The following is a 17,125-nucleotide window of genomic DNA, read 5'->3' on the forward strand; positions in this document are numbered from 1 at the left end:
AGTTACACATCTAGATGAATTATGGGCAATTGGTCCTTCAGGAAATCTCATTCACCGGCTCACAAAGACATTCCAGCATTCTCATAACATGCAGAAACACAATGATGCTTCTATATCGTTTCACTCTGATGATTTTGAGGATGAGTGGGAAGTGATATAAAGTGAATAACAGTAAATAAGTAAGAACACATCCTTGGGAATCCTGTCACTTGGGAAATGCCAAGCTTTTGAAGCCACAAACATTTTATAACATTACCTTTTTGAGATATAGGAGACTAATTTATACAGTAGTCCTCAAATTGTTTAGTGAAATGTCTTGTTCAGTATATCTCAGGTGAGGCAGGCAATGCAGCTTAAAGAAATTGTGAACTTATCTTTATTCTAGAAGTTGTACTTTGACTATAATGTATCAGTTTAACCTCATTAACAGCAAAATGAATTTGGTGTAGCATGCAAGCTAATGTCTGTACTATATAGGAAGAATTTCTGTTATATTATCTATTTCTCAGCTGCTGAAAAATACTATTTAGTTTTTAATCTTGGACATTAATCTCTTAGGAAAAAATGGGTATGCCTTTAATAGAAAGGAATAAAATACTGTATTTTTTTTTTCAGTGGAAAGAGCTGCATAGTTTAGTGCTCAAATTAAAGTTTCATTATAACTTTCAGAGCTCTGTTGAATTTTTTTGCTCTGATTAACTGGGCTAAAAGCATTAATAAGCATTCCCCTTATTCTTCCCTAACTTTGAGTCTCTTGTGAAATGAGATTATAACTGTCCAAATTCCCAGCCATGTGTAACGTGTTGATGGAGACTTGTGGACATTTTGGTTGTAAGTTATCTTGGAGGGCTTCCGGTTGGGGGAGCTTGCCTTACATGTTTTTCCAAACAATTCAAGCTTTTGTTCCACAGATAACTATGAGAGCTAAACACAACATTATAAGCCATTTCAATAAAATGAGGGTGGCTCTGTGGGTAAGATTCAGTACCGCATTTAGCCTGACAGAATTAAGCCTGTGTTCAGGGTAGGTTCTGTATTTCCTTTTGTATCATAATTTATAATCAAATCTAACTATAGTACTAAAGAAGCTTATCCCAAAAGAAAGGTTGTGGTATGCATCAGGATTTGCCTTTATAATAGGAAATTTTAGCTACATTAGCTAAACCTTGCAATGTCTTATATTTAAAATGTTTACAGCAGAGATGCTTAAATGTATAATTTAACTGATCACTGCAGCTTATGTGTCATAATTATTGAATTTCTTAAGAACACTGTAAAACAAAACGTAATCCCAATAGTTTTCATTTATAGTACTTTTTAATATATAAGTATATTTATGTGAGACCTGAATATTTGAAGCAACTATTATTGAATCTGCAAATGAGCTAACTGAAGTGATACTGGATGAACCTGGGTGGAGATAATGAGATTTTTTTCTTTCTTTCTAAAACTGCCTGATACAACCCTGTATCGGTGGAATATCCACATAAGAACTAATTTTGGCACCATAGAGATGCTTATTAGCAGCAGCACTTGTATGATCAATGCTATGTTCTTGGTTGATTCTTTTATTTTGGAGTGACCAAGTGGCTACATTTGTTTTATTCTGAGATCTCATCTATTTGAGTCAGCCTCTGAGGATTTTTGTAATTAACTAGCTGTCCATCTATTCCTAGTTCAATTGGTGTATTACTTTAGAAGTCCTTTGACAACTGGGATTCCAATGTCATCACTTCTCTGAAGTCCAGAAATTTTGAGCAAATGGAGTGGCCCCATGGTGCATTTCTGGACAAATATTCATACTCTAATAATGAAAAAATGACACACTTGCATTTGTGTGCACCCAAAAATATGTATGAATGTTTGCATGTATATAAACACAATAACACTTTTAAAAATGCGCCCCTCTTTCATTAATTACTTAGTTTGCTAGATGTTTATACAGTGCAAAATAGTGTGATTGACTTGATTCATAAATATGAATTGGTGTTGACAGCTCTTCTAAGCCCAATGAGTTCTTTTGTATCTTCTAACAGTCTGAAATGTTTACCATTATAGTTTCACTTCCATAGACTTGTGGTTTTTCCCATAAGCTTTCAGATAAGTGCAATAAACTAGTTTTTTTTCTTAAAAGTGTTTTTGTTTTGATATTTAATTCTGGTATATTTATTTATGAAATATATAGGCTGCCCCAATCTATCATGACTTTGAGTAAAATTATCCCATGTGGGTCATGCAACACGACTGTGGCTGAAAAAAATTCACATTTTGGAATGACTGAGATGTTATGGCATGATTTGAAGGAAGTTCAGGCAAGACAGCCCCAAAATATGAGCTGATAGTGTTCACTAAAGAGAAATGATCAAATTGTTTGCTGGAATGATCAGGATAAGACTTAGTTGAAATTGCTCCTGAAGGAGATGCCATTGGTTACTAAAATTAAAGCTTCCAAAAAAGACAGTAAAATGTATAATAAATACATGACATGGTACGCTGTTTACCGTAATATTGATCCTTTTGTTCACAAGACATAGAGGGATATGACAACATTGTAGCTTGTAACATTTCACAGTTACATACAGTTCTAAAATATTCAAAACCACATCACTGAAGATGAATCTAAATTCTAAAATGTTGGATTGTTAACTTGGATCAAACATAAGACCAGCCAGAATCCCATACAAAGGACACAATTTTTATAGTTATAAGCAATATAAAATTGCACACAGCTGGTTTGAAATATTACACAAAATATGGTAGATGGGAGCAGAATCTGATGCTGTTGTACATAAAAGGTTAAATGCAATTTTAGATTTTTCAACTTCCATATTTCAACACAATAATCTCCATCAATGTAAGAAACTCATAGCCCAGAAAAAAGTATGTGCTCTTTAACGTAAAATGTTTTTTTTTAAACATGGGCAAAACTTCAATATTATGATTCTCTTTACAATCTAAAACAAAGCTAATGCTATACTATTTAAATAGTATTCTATTTGTAGAACAATTGTAAAAAAGCAAAACATCTCTTGAGAAATATCCATTGGTAACATTGGCTGATTTATACAATAGGGACAATAGATGACCTCACATATTTCCTCAATTCAACTTATGTAAGATTCTACCTATATTACTTTGCAAAGCAATTTGGCCTTCCATTATATTGCCAATTCAATTACAATACCACATCAAGAATAATTGCCCTTTTAAGTGAACTCCAAATAAGATTCTTTTTCAGTGTGAGAATTTGCTGGTGCATATCTTTTGAAATTGCTTCTACTATAGAAAAAAAAATCTCTTCACCAAGTTTTATTAATGCTGAAAGATATAACCACTGATATTTTAATATCAGACCCTTAGAAATCCTTAGAAAAAGTGTGCAATGGACTAACAGTTTAAATGGCAAGATCTTTCCATGAACTGAAACAGGAGTGGAAAATGTTCCATTTGTTTTACTGCAAATCAAGCTAGATAGAACAGAATCTGTTTTTCACTCGATGCATATGGAAATAAGAAAAAAATGGTTGTTTTCATCAACCTATGTATTCTTATTTAACAGGCAGCCTTACTATGTGCACTTGGGTTTGCTCCCAAATAAACATGCATCAGACTGTTCTGTGAGATTTCTGTGATCAGATTAACAGTCCTAATTGCTAGTATTGCATTTACCATGATTAAAGTAGAATAGAAAAAAGATGGACAAACACCTCACTGATGCAAGGCATTACAGCTATGCTATGAAGTGTAGGGTTTTAAATTTCTTTCGCTTCGATCTGGCAATTTCACCAGTGCTTTCTACAAACAACGTTCCTGATGAGATCCCACTTGAATACTGTGTTGAAGTGCCTTTCTTCCATTATAATAAGAGTCCTCTGACAGAAAATGGAAGCAAGACTTCTCTTATACGTCATCTCTTATACTTTTTGATTGCTTCCTGACAATTAGTATTCTTCTTTTCAAATGCGAGCTCAGATTGGTCCTTTGGAGCTTTATTGAGACAAAAAGGGAATCAGCCACCAAGGAGAAAAGCATTTCTGTCATATAGCAAAATTGCACAAGATTTTGTAGGTATCTGGGCAACTGTTTCTAAAGCTTTGGTGCCAAAGTGGGAGGCAAGGAAAGACTTTTTTGACTGCTGAACAAAAGGCCACCGATTACATACTCAGGATTTCTCACAGCTGTTGTGCTATTGCCTCCTACCCAGCAAAAATCTGCAGAATTCAAAACAAGGCTGTGATACCACTAACAAGAATGCCACCCTTGCATCTTGAATCCCTGCCAGAAAAATCTCTTATTGATGCACCCTAAATAGCTTGCTTAATGGTGAACCTGGTTATGAAAGCACAAATGGCAAAATTAAATACCTGTTAAATGCTGGCCTAACTTCTGACTGATAAAGAAAAACTTGAAAGCTAAATTTTCTCCAACAAACTCCACAGCCTATTTTCAATACTATGATTCAGCCTTGCAATGTATTAAGGTTCAGGATGAGGATCAACAAAAGTTATTGCATGTAATCAGAGAGGTTTTTTTTTTTTTAAAATTGACTCTATTGAAATTCTGCTCAATTTTTGTCCTACCAGGTATTTCTCAACAAAAAAAGCCTAGATCCAGAGGAATCATGAAGAATTTTATTACTGGGACGCTTCCCCTAAATTCCCCAATTGCTCATTATTCTCCCCTCCTGTATCTTAACTTTCAATTTAAAAAGCAACAGTAAATTCCAAGGAAAGTTAAGATTTGTCTTTAGGGATGCCATTTTGCTGCCTGAAGATCTACTCCAGAGGATTCAATGTTGAATGTTGGCAGGAAAACAACTGCAAGGATTAATCAACTTGATAATGATTTGACATGGAATCTATAAAGATCATGGATTCTTAGGGGTTTTTCTGAATGATTTTTTGGGGTGTGTTATGTTTACATAAAATATTTCACTTATTTGTGATGTACTTAATCTAGTTTTTTGGCCCTGATTTATAAAGGAAGCTATAAATATAACTGCACAAGCTGGATTCACATAATATGCTAGGCTACAATGAGATTGGCTAATATATGGTACTGTGTTGTGTGAACTAAGTTGATCAAATATAGGTTGTGGACAGCACACAAACATCTTATTTGCTTGATCTATAATTGTGAGTTTTGTCATAAAGCATAGGTTGTTAGAAACAGTGTTGCAATTCTTCAGGTGAATTGTGAAAAATTGGGAATGGTATCTCAATCTCTTGTTTAAAAGAGGCAACAACCAGTTTTTCATTTGTGAAATGGAGACAACTTAGCGTAGTCAGGAATAGACTTGTGTGAAAGCCATATGAGTAATGTTGGTACTGAAAAGCCACCTTGCTACCAACAATATCCAAACTGTGATCAACACAGCGGAGAAGAATTATGAAAACTGATATCATATATCCCCCTCAGTCCTCCCATCTCCAGGCTAAATACATTCAGTGCCTCCAACTGTTTTTCATACTTCCTTACAGGTTCTTTATCATCTTGGTTGCTTTCCTCCATAATGGTGCAGTTTGTCTGTTTCTCCTAAACTGGTAACCAAACTAGATGTAACGTTCTATGTGTGGCCTGACCAATGAAGAATGTATAGAATGATTACTTCTCTTTACACACACACACACACACACACACACACACACACACACACACACACACACACACATAAATAAAATGATACAGCTTACAACTTTTTTAGCAGCTGCATCACACTATTGAATTCTTGCTCAGCCTTTGATATATCAAAACCCTTAGTTCTTTTCTCATGTTTCTTATTCTCATATGTTTGATTTTTGTTATTGAAATAAAGGATCTGAATGGAATCCTCTTAACTGTTTACTACTTCCCTCCCAAATCTTTGTGTCATCTACGCATTTGATAATCCTATTATTTAATCTCTCATTCAAGTATTTATAAATATATTAAACACTGCAGGGTCTAGAATGGCCTCTTGAAGTATACCACTCATCACTTCTTCCAGACTGTTGTAGAGTCACTGATATACATTTATTGCGTACAGTTGTTCAGCAAACTTTACATCCATTTAACGGTAGCACACCTGTGATCAATTAAACTTTCCAAAATTGGGATCAAGTTGGTTAATCATGACTTCTGCCAAATACATGCTCCCCAAAAAGATTGCTTAATAATATGTTTCAGAGTTTTACCTCCCATTATCAATAGCAAATTCTGTGACTAGTTAAATCCTCTTTTCTTCCTTTTCTGGAGACAAGAATATTTCCCTTTCTCCAGTCTTCTAGCACTAGACTTGTCTCAAATTTCACTGAAGGGGGCAATTTGTATTCCCAAATTGGCTGTCATTGAAAGTGTGACCGATCACAACAGAATTGGAGCAGAATACAAGACGATGAATTTCTAGTCCTCCAGAATATTTCCTACCGTTACAAATAATCCTCCCTCCCAGCCAGAATGTTTCAAAGTTGGTCATGCTGCCTAAGGACTCCAAGAGCTGATATTTAGTATAGCTAGGGTCTATTAAATTGGGGTAGGCTGATTTAATATAAGAAAACTAATTATTTCCTGTTTATTGTCTTTAAGTCTGTATATTGCATGGACCTGATTTTTTTTAAAGTCAAGCTTTATACAAATGTTGCATTCTTAGAGTTATAATTCTCATTGTCTGCTCAGAAATTGAATAGAAGGCAATGTGAAAGATGTAACAAACTCTGTAGCCGATGCAGAACCGTCTGCTGAAATCCTCCATGCAGTTTGACCAGGATTGCCAGATGATGATGTTCTCCTTGCAACTCTTTTCCTAATATCTTCATATCTAATCTTTATCTTGATAGTTCTGTGTAAAACTTTACTTTTTCTCTGCTTGAGGCCTCAAAAGAAAATGTCCGTTTATGTCTACTATTACTGCTCATGAAGAAATCCAGTCTGTTAGCCCTTTAGTTTGGCTGATGATAACTGTCCCATGATATTTCATAAAGTATGGCAGCAGCTTTGCAGTAGCCATTCATTGGCTTTTTAAATGTTCCACTGCAGGACATTACAGAAATGCCTTCACAGCAATGACATTTGTATGATCTTGATGAAAGACCTTTCCTGGGCATGTTTTCAAGTCTTAGGAAACAAAAGAGTTCCTTGTGTGGTAACACACACAAAAAAACCCGTAAAGAGTCGGCTTCTTGTTCCATACAGTACTTTTCTTTTCTTTTCTTTTCTTTTCTTTTCTTTTCTTTTCTTTTCTTTTCTTTTTCTTTTTTTCACAAATGATGGTTTAGCCAAATGTATTAACAAAAAAATTGAAAATCGGTTCTGTCTCTGATGCAGCTATGATTTAAATCACTGATGGTACAACAGTAATTTGTTACCAGGTTACCTAGAAAATATGGATAAACATTATCCAAGGAGGCTGGCTTTAAGGTGAAGGCTGTTGGCTTATGTAGTGTTGGTAGAAGTACAAAAATGCAAATGGAGGAAACCCACCCCATGCCAGAGCTGGATCCTGGGTAGTGCAAGGATGTTGAATGTTTAGATGAAAAGTGGGAAACTCATTGTTTGGAGAAATGGTAGGAGATAATGTTGAGAAGAATGGAAGGCAAGCATTTTTTAGATTACACTTGATGTATTTCATATGTTTGCAGCCATTTTTTCAAGGGTACTTTCTGCGCAACTCCTTCTGGAAGGGACAGATAGGCTTCTCATTTTTCTCCTTTTCATTTAGGGAATGCCAATACTCAACTGGCACAAAAATGAGCAGAGTTATATAAAACTGTCCCCGAAAGGTGCCCCCTTTGAGACAAGTATTCAGAAAGCACAGAGAAGACACAGTGGAAGCTCTGATGAAAGATGCAGGTAGTCTTTAACTTGGGACCACAATTGAGCCCAACATTTCTGTTTTTAAGTGAGAAATTTGTTAAGTGAGTTTTTCTCCATTTTGTCACAGTTGTTAACTGAATCCGTTGATAAGTTAGTAACTGGCTGTTAAGTGAATCTGTCCTTCCCCATCAGAGGTGGTATACAGCAGGTTCTGACCAGTTCTGGAGAACCGTTAGAGGAAATTTTGAGTAGTTTAGAGAACCGGCAAATACCACCTCTGATTGGCCCTGCCCCCAACTATTCCCTGCCTCCTGAGTCCTAGCTGATTGGCTGGGTCTTCTTTTGTTGCCCTGCACAGGAGAACGGAGCTGGAAAGCAGGTTAGTGGGGTAGGGAGGGAATGGAGATTTTACAGTATCCTTCCCCTGCCATTCCCAAGGCACACCTACAAGCCATGCCATGCCCACCAAGCCACACCCTCAGAACTGGTATTATTTTTTTAATCACACTACTGTTCCCCATTGACTTTACTTGTGAGAAGGTCACAGCAACGGTCATAAATATAAACAAGTTGCCAAGCATTTGAATTCTGTTCTCATGATCATGGGGAAGGTGCAAAGATCATAATTGGAAAAAAATGGTCATGTCACATTTTTCAGTGCCGTTGTAGCTTTGGTCACTAAACAAACTGTTGTAAGTCGAGGGCTGCCTGTATACTGTAAGTTGCCAAGAGGGACTATTATACCTTAAATGCTGGTGACAACAATCAGAGTTGTTTTAGCAGGGAGCTGCTGGATTTTTTTTTGGCATATGTGGTGGTTGTGGTAGAAAATAATGGGAGGAGTAGTGTAACCTGTTTGAGCTCCTCAATAAAAGAAGGGTGTAAATAAAATCAACCGACACCGAATAAGTAACCTACCTTCAGAGTCCCCAACTCCTGGATTAATTGGTTCCAAGAATGACAGATCCTGTAACGAAGTGCCATTGAATGATTTTTTTCCCCAAAGAAATAATAAGGTAGGTTTATAGGCACCCTGGCAGTTTCACTTAACAAGGAATATCTGTAGTTATTGCTGGATCAGTTCAAGTCTTAATCTACCATTTTACATCTCACACTGGACATCATAGTATACACAGTATGTCCTTTTCTAAGAGGCATTTTCAGGATCTCAATTTTTTTTTTAAAGTATCTCTTTCCAGTTGGGCATTTTGATTATTACTTTGTTTTTATTTAGTTTTGACATTCATGCCAACTGAGTCCTAGATTACAATTTGGGCATCATTATATCAGGTTAAATCTGGTTGCCTAGCTGTGGCTGGATGTGTTGAGCAAATGCTGTCTCTTATTGTAACTTCTCAAGGGTCTGATGGCCCTTCAGCACAGGAGGGAAAATAAGACTTTTTATCAAACTCCTGGTGAACCACCACTCCATGTTCAAGTGAGGCCTGTTTTTGAAAATCACAGAAAGAAAATTAAGAACCTGAATATTCAGGAAGCATTCTCATTCCTCCTTCCAGTCCATGGAAGTAGACGAGAAAAGGTAAGGCTTCTGTAATTCAATGATCATGATGGAAAAAATCTGGTTTCAATGACCCTTGTCTGCTGTATCAAGATAATTTATCATTGGAATAAAAAGGATTGCATTTCATAAGGACAGATGTGTTTAGCCAAAACATGTAAAGATTGATTAGAGAGGTTTAACTTCAATCCTATGAAATGTGGAAAGTAAATCCTGAAATAAGTCCCTTGTATAAAAGCATGTAAGTTGTAAAAAGTTGTTAAACTGTATTGTTAAAATGAAGTCTCTACAACCACTCAAAAGTAAATTTTTAAAAAAATGACACATAAAGTTAATGGCCTTCTTTGTACACTTTTACTCAGAGAATGGAAATAAACAAGATTAAGCTTGAGTTCTTAATCTAGAAGGACCAACATGGTTTAATATGAAACAGAGAGACCTGGTAGAATGTTTTCTATGACTGAAATATAGCAATTGAAGGATAGCATTTATTTAAAGCAAAGAGAAGAGACAGAGAGAATGCATTGCATAGCAAGTTAAGAGCACGCTTTCTTGCTCATTACAAGTTAAGAGCATTCTTTCTTGCACCCTTACTCAAGTGAACAAATTTGAAATGCTGTAGAGAGCATTTTGGTTAATTGCTAAGGGTCAAGTATTTGGAAAACAGAGACTATATCCTAATGTGAAGATTGACAGAAGGAATGTTTATCAAACTTGCAGATGATCATGGGTGGGATAGCTAACACCCTAGAACAAACTCACAACAACATGTCATCACATGATGTATTGCAACTTTTTTCCCTTTTGCTAAACTGGGAGTGGGCGTGGCCAGCACATGACACATCTGGCCCACGGGCTGCGAGTTTGACACTCCTGCCCTAGAAGAAATAAATAAAATTCAACATGATTTTGATAGGTTATTGCGATTACAGGTAGAAGATAGGTTAATGTTAATACTATAAAATATCATTTAAGACAAAGGTCAGATAAATCAATTGTGCAAGTGCAGAATGGGGATATCTGGCTTGATGATGGTACTCGAGAAAATTATCTTGGCTGCCAAGAAGGCAAATGCAATCTTAGGTTGTATCAATAGAAACATACTTTTTAACTCACAGGAAATAATTTTTCCACTATTTTGCTTTGGTTGAAAGTCACTGCATTCTAACGACTGTGCCACCATGGCTCTTAAATCTTAAATTTGTCTGAAATGATAGGAAAGCAGATTTCTTCAAATAAATATTGTGCATTTGTGCATGTCAGGGTAATTCTAATTATAAATGTAACAGTGGAATAAAATACTCAGACCAGAGGTGGATTAGTTATATTGGATACATTCAGGCAGGTGCTACACAGCCATGTTATCTGGGGTGCAGAGAGGAGGAGCCCAAAACTGGTGGCCTAAATGCACCCTTCTAACTCCCCACCCAGATTCTTTTCCTTTTAAGGTCAGAATTGCATATCTCTTATTCTCAGTATTGATTCATTGCATGAATACCCAAGCTTTTCTTCGGGAGCTCAGATTTATGTGTATCAGGATTTCCTCTCTTTTTATCCCTACCAGTTCATAAGACATAGATTGGGCTGAATGAGAGTAGGCTAAAATGGCCTAATAAATGAGTAGGAACATAGGCTTGTGTCTTCGCAGTCCAGGTCTCATCACCTTAACCACCATGGTTTAGTGGCACAGAGCCACCAGCTTCTGTGCCACTAAAGTCAAGGACTGATGTAAAATAGTTTTTGTATTTCAGCCAACAATAGTGTATGAAGGGAAGGGACTCTAATTCTTCTGGACTAATCCTGCATCGATTTGGTAGATGAACCTTGGAGATTGTGAGTGCACAATTTGACCCTCTTTTGAATCTTATTCTCATCCAAAACACTTTTTGTCCATTTTGGATGAGAGATGGAGCCAATCCGTAAGAATAACCAGCAGATATATACTGTATACAGTGTTCGGTGGGCTAATATTTACAGCCCCATGTTCTTAACAAAGTTCATGAAACGAAGAGTTACTATGTGAGCTGGGTGGCTATGCAAATGTAATAGACAGACAGCAAGACAAAATGATGAGAAATGACTCTGAAGAGAACAGTTGCAACAACGGCGTGTGAAGCTTTGGATTTTTACATCTTGGTTCTTGACCCTCACCATCATCAATATTTCTTCAGATCTCAAATAATTTCCAAATGACTGCAAAAATATTTTCTTGACTTTGAATGTTTTTTTCAGTTTTTACTACTTCTTACTGAAATAGTTATTGCTTATATTGTTCCACTATGATTGTTCTTATTAATACCAATGGAGATTGCTATGTATTTAATGATTTTCTGAATTTTGTTTACTGTTCAGCTGATTTGACCTCCCTCTTAGATGTGTGTATTTTTAAATAAAATGAACTATTGGTGGCAGAGAAAATAACAATAATTATTTTAAGGAATTGACTGTTGCAATATATTGCCATGAGAAAATAATGAGAGTGAGAGAGTAAGGACAGCTGGCTAATAGTTCCATTCTTTCCAATATCTAATAGCTGTTTTATAAGAAATAAGATATTTTTTGTCCCTTTTCACATTAGCTGGACACAACTTATAAGAGGTAATAGCTTAAGCCAACATTTCAAACTCTGCTTGTGTTGTGTTTGTTGAAATTATATACAATCCTGTGGCAGGCAATTTGAAGTTGACAAAGAAGAGGTATGGAAAACCAGACATACTCCAGACCTTCTTTTGTTGGTTGGGAGTATATCTGGTTTTTTTTTTTTTTGCAGCAGTCAGTATCCAGTTGGTGCATTATTTACTTTTGATCTACCGAGTGTGGATTACAGAAGCTACTCTCTGTTTCATTGCTTGCTTTAGCTTCTGGCTTAAAATGCTAATTCACTTGGGCAGTCTACAGTTTGGCTTGCCCAAGTTAAGATTTAAGCCGTGCATCCTGCTGTAAAATGAAATTTATTTTTAGAATGCACTCTAGGTGTTCCACTCTCTCCAACTGAGCAATATTTAAATAAAACACAACATATTAAAATCTTTGGAAAAAAAGTATCTAATTAAACAAGTGCTTCTCCTTCTCCCACACAGATTTCATTTTCAGCAAATGGGTTCTCCACACAACCTGTTTTTATCACACAAGCAGCAACTGAAAGGCGAGGGAGAAAGGGAGTAAAAGTGAGAGAAGGGGCTCTCTAGCTTATAATCTTAGCTCTTCAACTTCAGGTCCAAAGGTTTCAGAAAGTGCGGCAAAGGTAGACCATCCAGAGCTTCTGGGAAATGTTCGCGTGAAATGCTCCCAATTAAAACTTGCATGGATCTAACAAAGAGAGAGAAAGGAGAAAAACCAGCTAACCACTGATATCGGCTATCACCCAGAAGGTCCTGCCATGGTTGCTGGTCTTCCCGCAGCTGCTGTTTCATGGCAAAATGGAAGCCTGTAGGCATGAAGAGCAAGAGTGAGTCCAGAAGGAGAAGCTTGGTGCAGAGATTTGGAGCTGGACTCTCCCAAATTTGTTGTAGGAGTAGGTCTAGAGGTGTGTTCCCAGCACAGTCACGAAGGCAAGGCGAGGCTCCATGTCCTAGCAGCAAAAGCAAACACTCTGGCCTTACCAGTTCACAAGCCAGATGAAGGGCTGTTTTGCCACCTTCTACCCGACTGCAACCTCGGCGATCCAAATAGGTAGCGCGGTCACTTACTGGGAAGTTTTTGATGGCCTTCAGAATCTCTACTAGGACATGGATACGATTGTACCGGACAGCCATAGCTAAGTGAGGAGCCGAAGAGTGGCAGCAGCTGAAGTGAAGGCTCGGTACTGCAAGGGCACTTTTAGGAAAGTGGTTCAGTAAATATCGGGCATAAGGCTGGTGGTTGTGTACCAGGGCATACAGCAGTGCCTCTGAAGGTGAATACGTGCTGACTTTGCCTCCTTCTTGCCAGTGGAAAACCTCCATGCGCCTCATGTCTTCCAAGAGCCATGCTGGTAGCTGGTCTCTCACCGCTTGATAGAAAGCAAAAGAAGATTTCTTGCATTGTTTCTGAGACTGGGAGCTGTGGCTGTTGTAGCTATTCAACCATTTGACGTTCCAGGGCATCCTTGAGGTTGGGTTCAGTGGGAAGGGCTCCCTTCTTGGCTATCAGATGTTTCTCTCATGAAGAGTCAAGAAGACGGAGGAAGGCTTTTAAGAGAAAAGGAATTGTTTAGAAGTTACCCCTCCCAAAACCTATGTCCCTCTGTGTCTTTGTTTACCATGCAAGGTTCATCAAGGTACAAGTATTTCACAACTTACAACCATTCATTTAGTGACTGTTCAAAATTACAACGGCACTGAAAAAGGTAACATGACTATTTTTCACACTTACAACCATTGGGCATGTGATCAAAATTCATATGCTTTGCAACTGACTCATATTTATGACGGCTGCAGTGCCTGACAACTGCAGTGATTCACTTAATGGTGACAAGGAAGGTAAAGTGGGGCAAAATTCACATAACAAACCTCTTGCCCAAGCAACAAAAAATTTGGGCTCAACTGTGGTCATAAGTTGAGGACTACCTGTATTGGGAGGTGGTTGAAGACAATGGGAAAGAACTCTGCCTAAATCTGAAACCTCCCCATATTTATGGGAACTGCAGGTACTGCCATCCAACTCTTTGAAAATAGTTCTTGATCTCTCTGTTTAAACATCAATAATAGTGTAGTTAAAATTACCACGAAGGGAGGAGTTTTATTTTGAAATTCGAAGGCTCCATTTTCTCACTGGAAGGAAGTCTGCTAATTACCAAATGTCAGATTCTACAGAAGTTTGAGGGCTTTACATTTTGTTCAGACACACATAAAAAAAAAGCTGGGTGGGGGAGGGACAGGTTTGTGGTATTGTTGTTGTTGTCAGTTGCCTCCTCTCCAAGATCAGCTGTTGTATGAAAAGGGTCAGGCTTCTGATGTGATTCTTTTCCTTCTATCCCTATTGGGTAGATGGGATTTTTGCTGTTGCATAATTTATGGAAGGTCAAGCTGGCACAGTATTTTCCCCAGCCTTTAAAGTCAAATGAAGACAGGTCAGTCATGGATTAAAACTATTTCTGAGGGTTTGGGGAACAAAAACAGTAGCTGTGCCCTTGAGATCTTCCACAATGTTTACCTATATTCCTCAACTTTCTGTGGACTTGATAAGGATTTTTTAGCTTTTTAGCTTCCCCTAGCATAAATGTATTTTTCTGCTTCTTTTCCGCACCGTCAAATAATAGACATATCTGGTTATCTATCAACTTACTCAATGCCCCTAATATCACTCAACTCAGATAATCTTTATCCTAATCTCCAAATTCTGTAGACATTTATTTCTGTGGTGGTCACCTCTTATAATACTAGTTCTGCTTAGTGATTAATTCCCCCCTCCGCTGTTAGAAATAAGAAAGGAGTGAGGAGGTGTTGGCTGAGCTAAGTAATTTAAATCTAACCCAGATTGAATCCATTTTCCCACAAGACAGATGGAATGGAAATTTGCAGAGCTAGTTTTTCACAAGGCGCCTGGACTCCTAACAAATTGGTGTCAGTCCCTTTTATATTATTAAGAATGATAAAGGAAACAGACAATACCTTTTTAGAAGTGTACAAGGTTTGTATTTTATTTAACTGGGCTCTTTGTGACTCCTCATCTAAAACTGAATGCAATATGTACATATTTATCTTTGCACGTTCATGACTAAGAGGCTTTTCATCCTAAATGAAAGGGCTATTTCACTCCTCAATATCAAACTGAGCATAAACAGCAGATCAGGCTTTGAAAAATAACTGTGTTGGGGAATTTTATCAGAATCCCAAGAGTTCCAGAAATGGCTTGCTAAATATGGTGTTTATGTCTCCCAGGAGCTGCAAAAGACTTCTGACCCACTATGTATAAGCTTATCTATCCCCATTCACCCCAATTTTGCAATCAATATAACACATGCAACAGAATGACTTCTTCAGCTTATTGTCTTTGAGCTGTCAAGATTTCCTAGGCAAGGAACGGAGCATTGCTCTAGCAGTCCTTGAAAGCTCACTGTACCCCCAATCACCATACCCACAAAGGGATTTATTTCCAAGTACATCATTAACACTGCAGCTTTTCTTTCTTATTGATAGATCTGAGATAAATTAACTTTGCTAGCCAGTTCAGCTTTGTTTTGTTTACACTAACAGAAGGGTTTAAGGGTGCCTGCACTTTGGCTCAGGAAGGTGTGATGTTTGTTTCCTTTTCAAGGGCAAAAGGCCATGAAGATCTGGCCCAACAGCAAGTAACAAGGCTGACCTCCTGAGCAAGTTGCAATTTGGAGAAGGCCAATTCAACACCGCCCTGCAAATCTTGATCCATTTTGTTAGCATTATGGCAACTTGCTTTACAAGTGGAGTGCCCGGTGATCTCAACATCAAAGTTTGCTCCATCTTGGCTGGCAGCTACTTGTAACTTAGGATTTAATATGTGGCCCAAGCCAGCTGGGGAATTCTGGGAATTAAAAACCACTTGCCTCTTAAAGTTCCAAGGCTGAGAAACACAGGCCTCCCCTATCTTGTCCTTGGATTCTCCCCTTTATGTCCTCCCCTTTTGAGCTAGCATGATCGTCATCCCACTGCACCCAATGGTGTTACTATGTGGACCAGCAAGGGAACGTCCTCCAAACCTTGCACCCTTGAGGGCTCCAAAAGCAGTTACCGCTTGACCTGCTTTCCCCTCACTGGCATCTCCCCCTCTTTTAGCGCTTTCCCTCTCCTCTCTTGCCAGGCAGCGGCTTGTAACAAGACAAGCAAAAGACGTTGGGAGGCCCGAGGGAGGCCAGGACTTTCTCAGTTGGATTATAGTGCTAGTTTTGTACCCCCCCCCCCAACCTCTCTCTCACTTGGGGAGAACCCGGCTCCTCCAAAATGCTTCCCTTCCAAAGATCAGTCATCCTCCCTTCCGCCCGAATAGCCTTTCTCCCCAGAATGGCGTTTCTTATAGCATTAAAAAAAATAAAAATCCACGCATTTTTTTTTGGCGGGGGGGGAGTGTTGACGGTTCATCTGTCAAGACTTGAAGGGAGAACGGGCGCTACTCATCTCTCAAAAGACCCCGCTGTGCCCCGAAGACCACCACCCTTCTTCTCGGCTTCGCCACCCTCAGTCTTGCCAAAGCAGCAGATGCCAATTCCGGCACGACCCCTGCCTCCCCCGCCCGCCCGCCTTCCCTCCCCCAGCCGCCCCCCCCCCGCCCCCCGCTCTCCATCTTCCCTTCCTCTCGCCAGATGCCCCGGACCTCCTCTTACCTCGCGCGTCTCCAAACTCCCAGCCAGCCCGCTGGTCTTCCGAAACGCCCTGGGGTTAGATGTGGCATTCGCGGATTCGGCCGGATCGAAGGGAAAAGCCGGATCCAACCCCCCTCCTGCCGCCCCCAACCCCCAACCGCTTTCTTTCGTCCGCAAAGGCGGCAGCCTGACGGGAGTCGCCTGCGGGTCGCGCCGGCTCTTCCTCGGGGCTGGTGGCTTGGCTGGCCGCAGCAATGAATGAACCGTCCGCTCGCTCGCGGCTTGTCTCCGGCTGCAGCCGCGCGCGCACGCACCCGAGGGAGTCCGGCAGCCCCGGCTCTCTCTCTCTCTCTCTCTCTCTCCCCTCCGCCCCCCCGCCGCCGCTCCCCTCCCCGCCGCCTGCGCTCTCCTCCCGCTGCGGAAGAAGAGCGGCTGTGCTGGGCTCCCGGCTGCACCGAGCGCTCCTGCTCCGAGGAAACAGCGGAGGAGAAGAAGAAGGAGCGGGCGGGGAACAGCCGCCGCCGCCGCCGCCGAGCCGTGTAGCTCAAGCAGGAGGAGTT

The 17,125-nt window shown here is 39.3% G+C and overlaps 2 protein-coding genes across 2 annotated transcripts in view; one reads left to right on the top strand and one right to left on the bottom strand.

Annotated features, from left to right (window-relative positions):
- The window catches only part of TECPR2 (tectonin beta-propeller repeat containing 2), a 47,116-nt gene extending 44,983 nt beyond the window's left edge, over positions 1–2,133 (top strand). The window contains exon 20 of the mRNA XM_026698531.2: positions 3–2,133. Coding sequence (XP_026554316.1) covers positions 3–160 — 158 coding nt within the window. The 3' untranslated portion in view covers positions 161–2,133. The remainder of the gene's footprint in view (positions 1–2) is intronic.
- Positions 2,134–12,242: 10,109 nt separating this feature from the next.
- Positions 12,243–17,027, bottom strand: ANKRD9 (ankyrin repeat domain 9). Its single transcript, XM_026698536.2, has 2 exons — positions 16,587–17,027; positions 12,243–13,479 (listed from the first exon to the last, which is right to left on the bottom strand). The coding sequence occupies exon 2, from the start codon at positions 13,393–13,395 to the stop codon at positions 12,508–12,510; it is 888 nt and encodes a 295-aa protein (XP_026554321.1). The 5' UTR covers positions 13,396–13,479; positions 16,587–17,027; the 3' UTR covers positions 12,243–12,507.
- Between the last annotated feature and the right edge of the window lie 98 nt (positions 17,028–17,125).

The sequence above is a fragment of the Pseudonaja textilis genome, chromosome 1 (genome assembly GCF_049901715.1).
Source record: "Pseudonaja textilis isolate UNSWEBS1 chromosome 1, rPseTex1.2, whole genome shotgun sequence".
Classification (NCBI taxonomy): domain Eukaryota; kingdom Metazoa; phylum Chordata; class Lepidosauria; order Squamata; family Elapidae; genus Pseudonaja; species Pseudonaja textilis.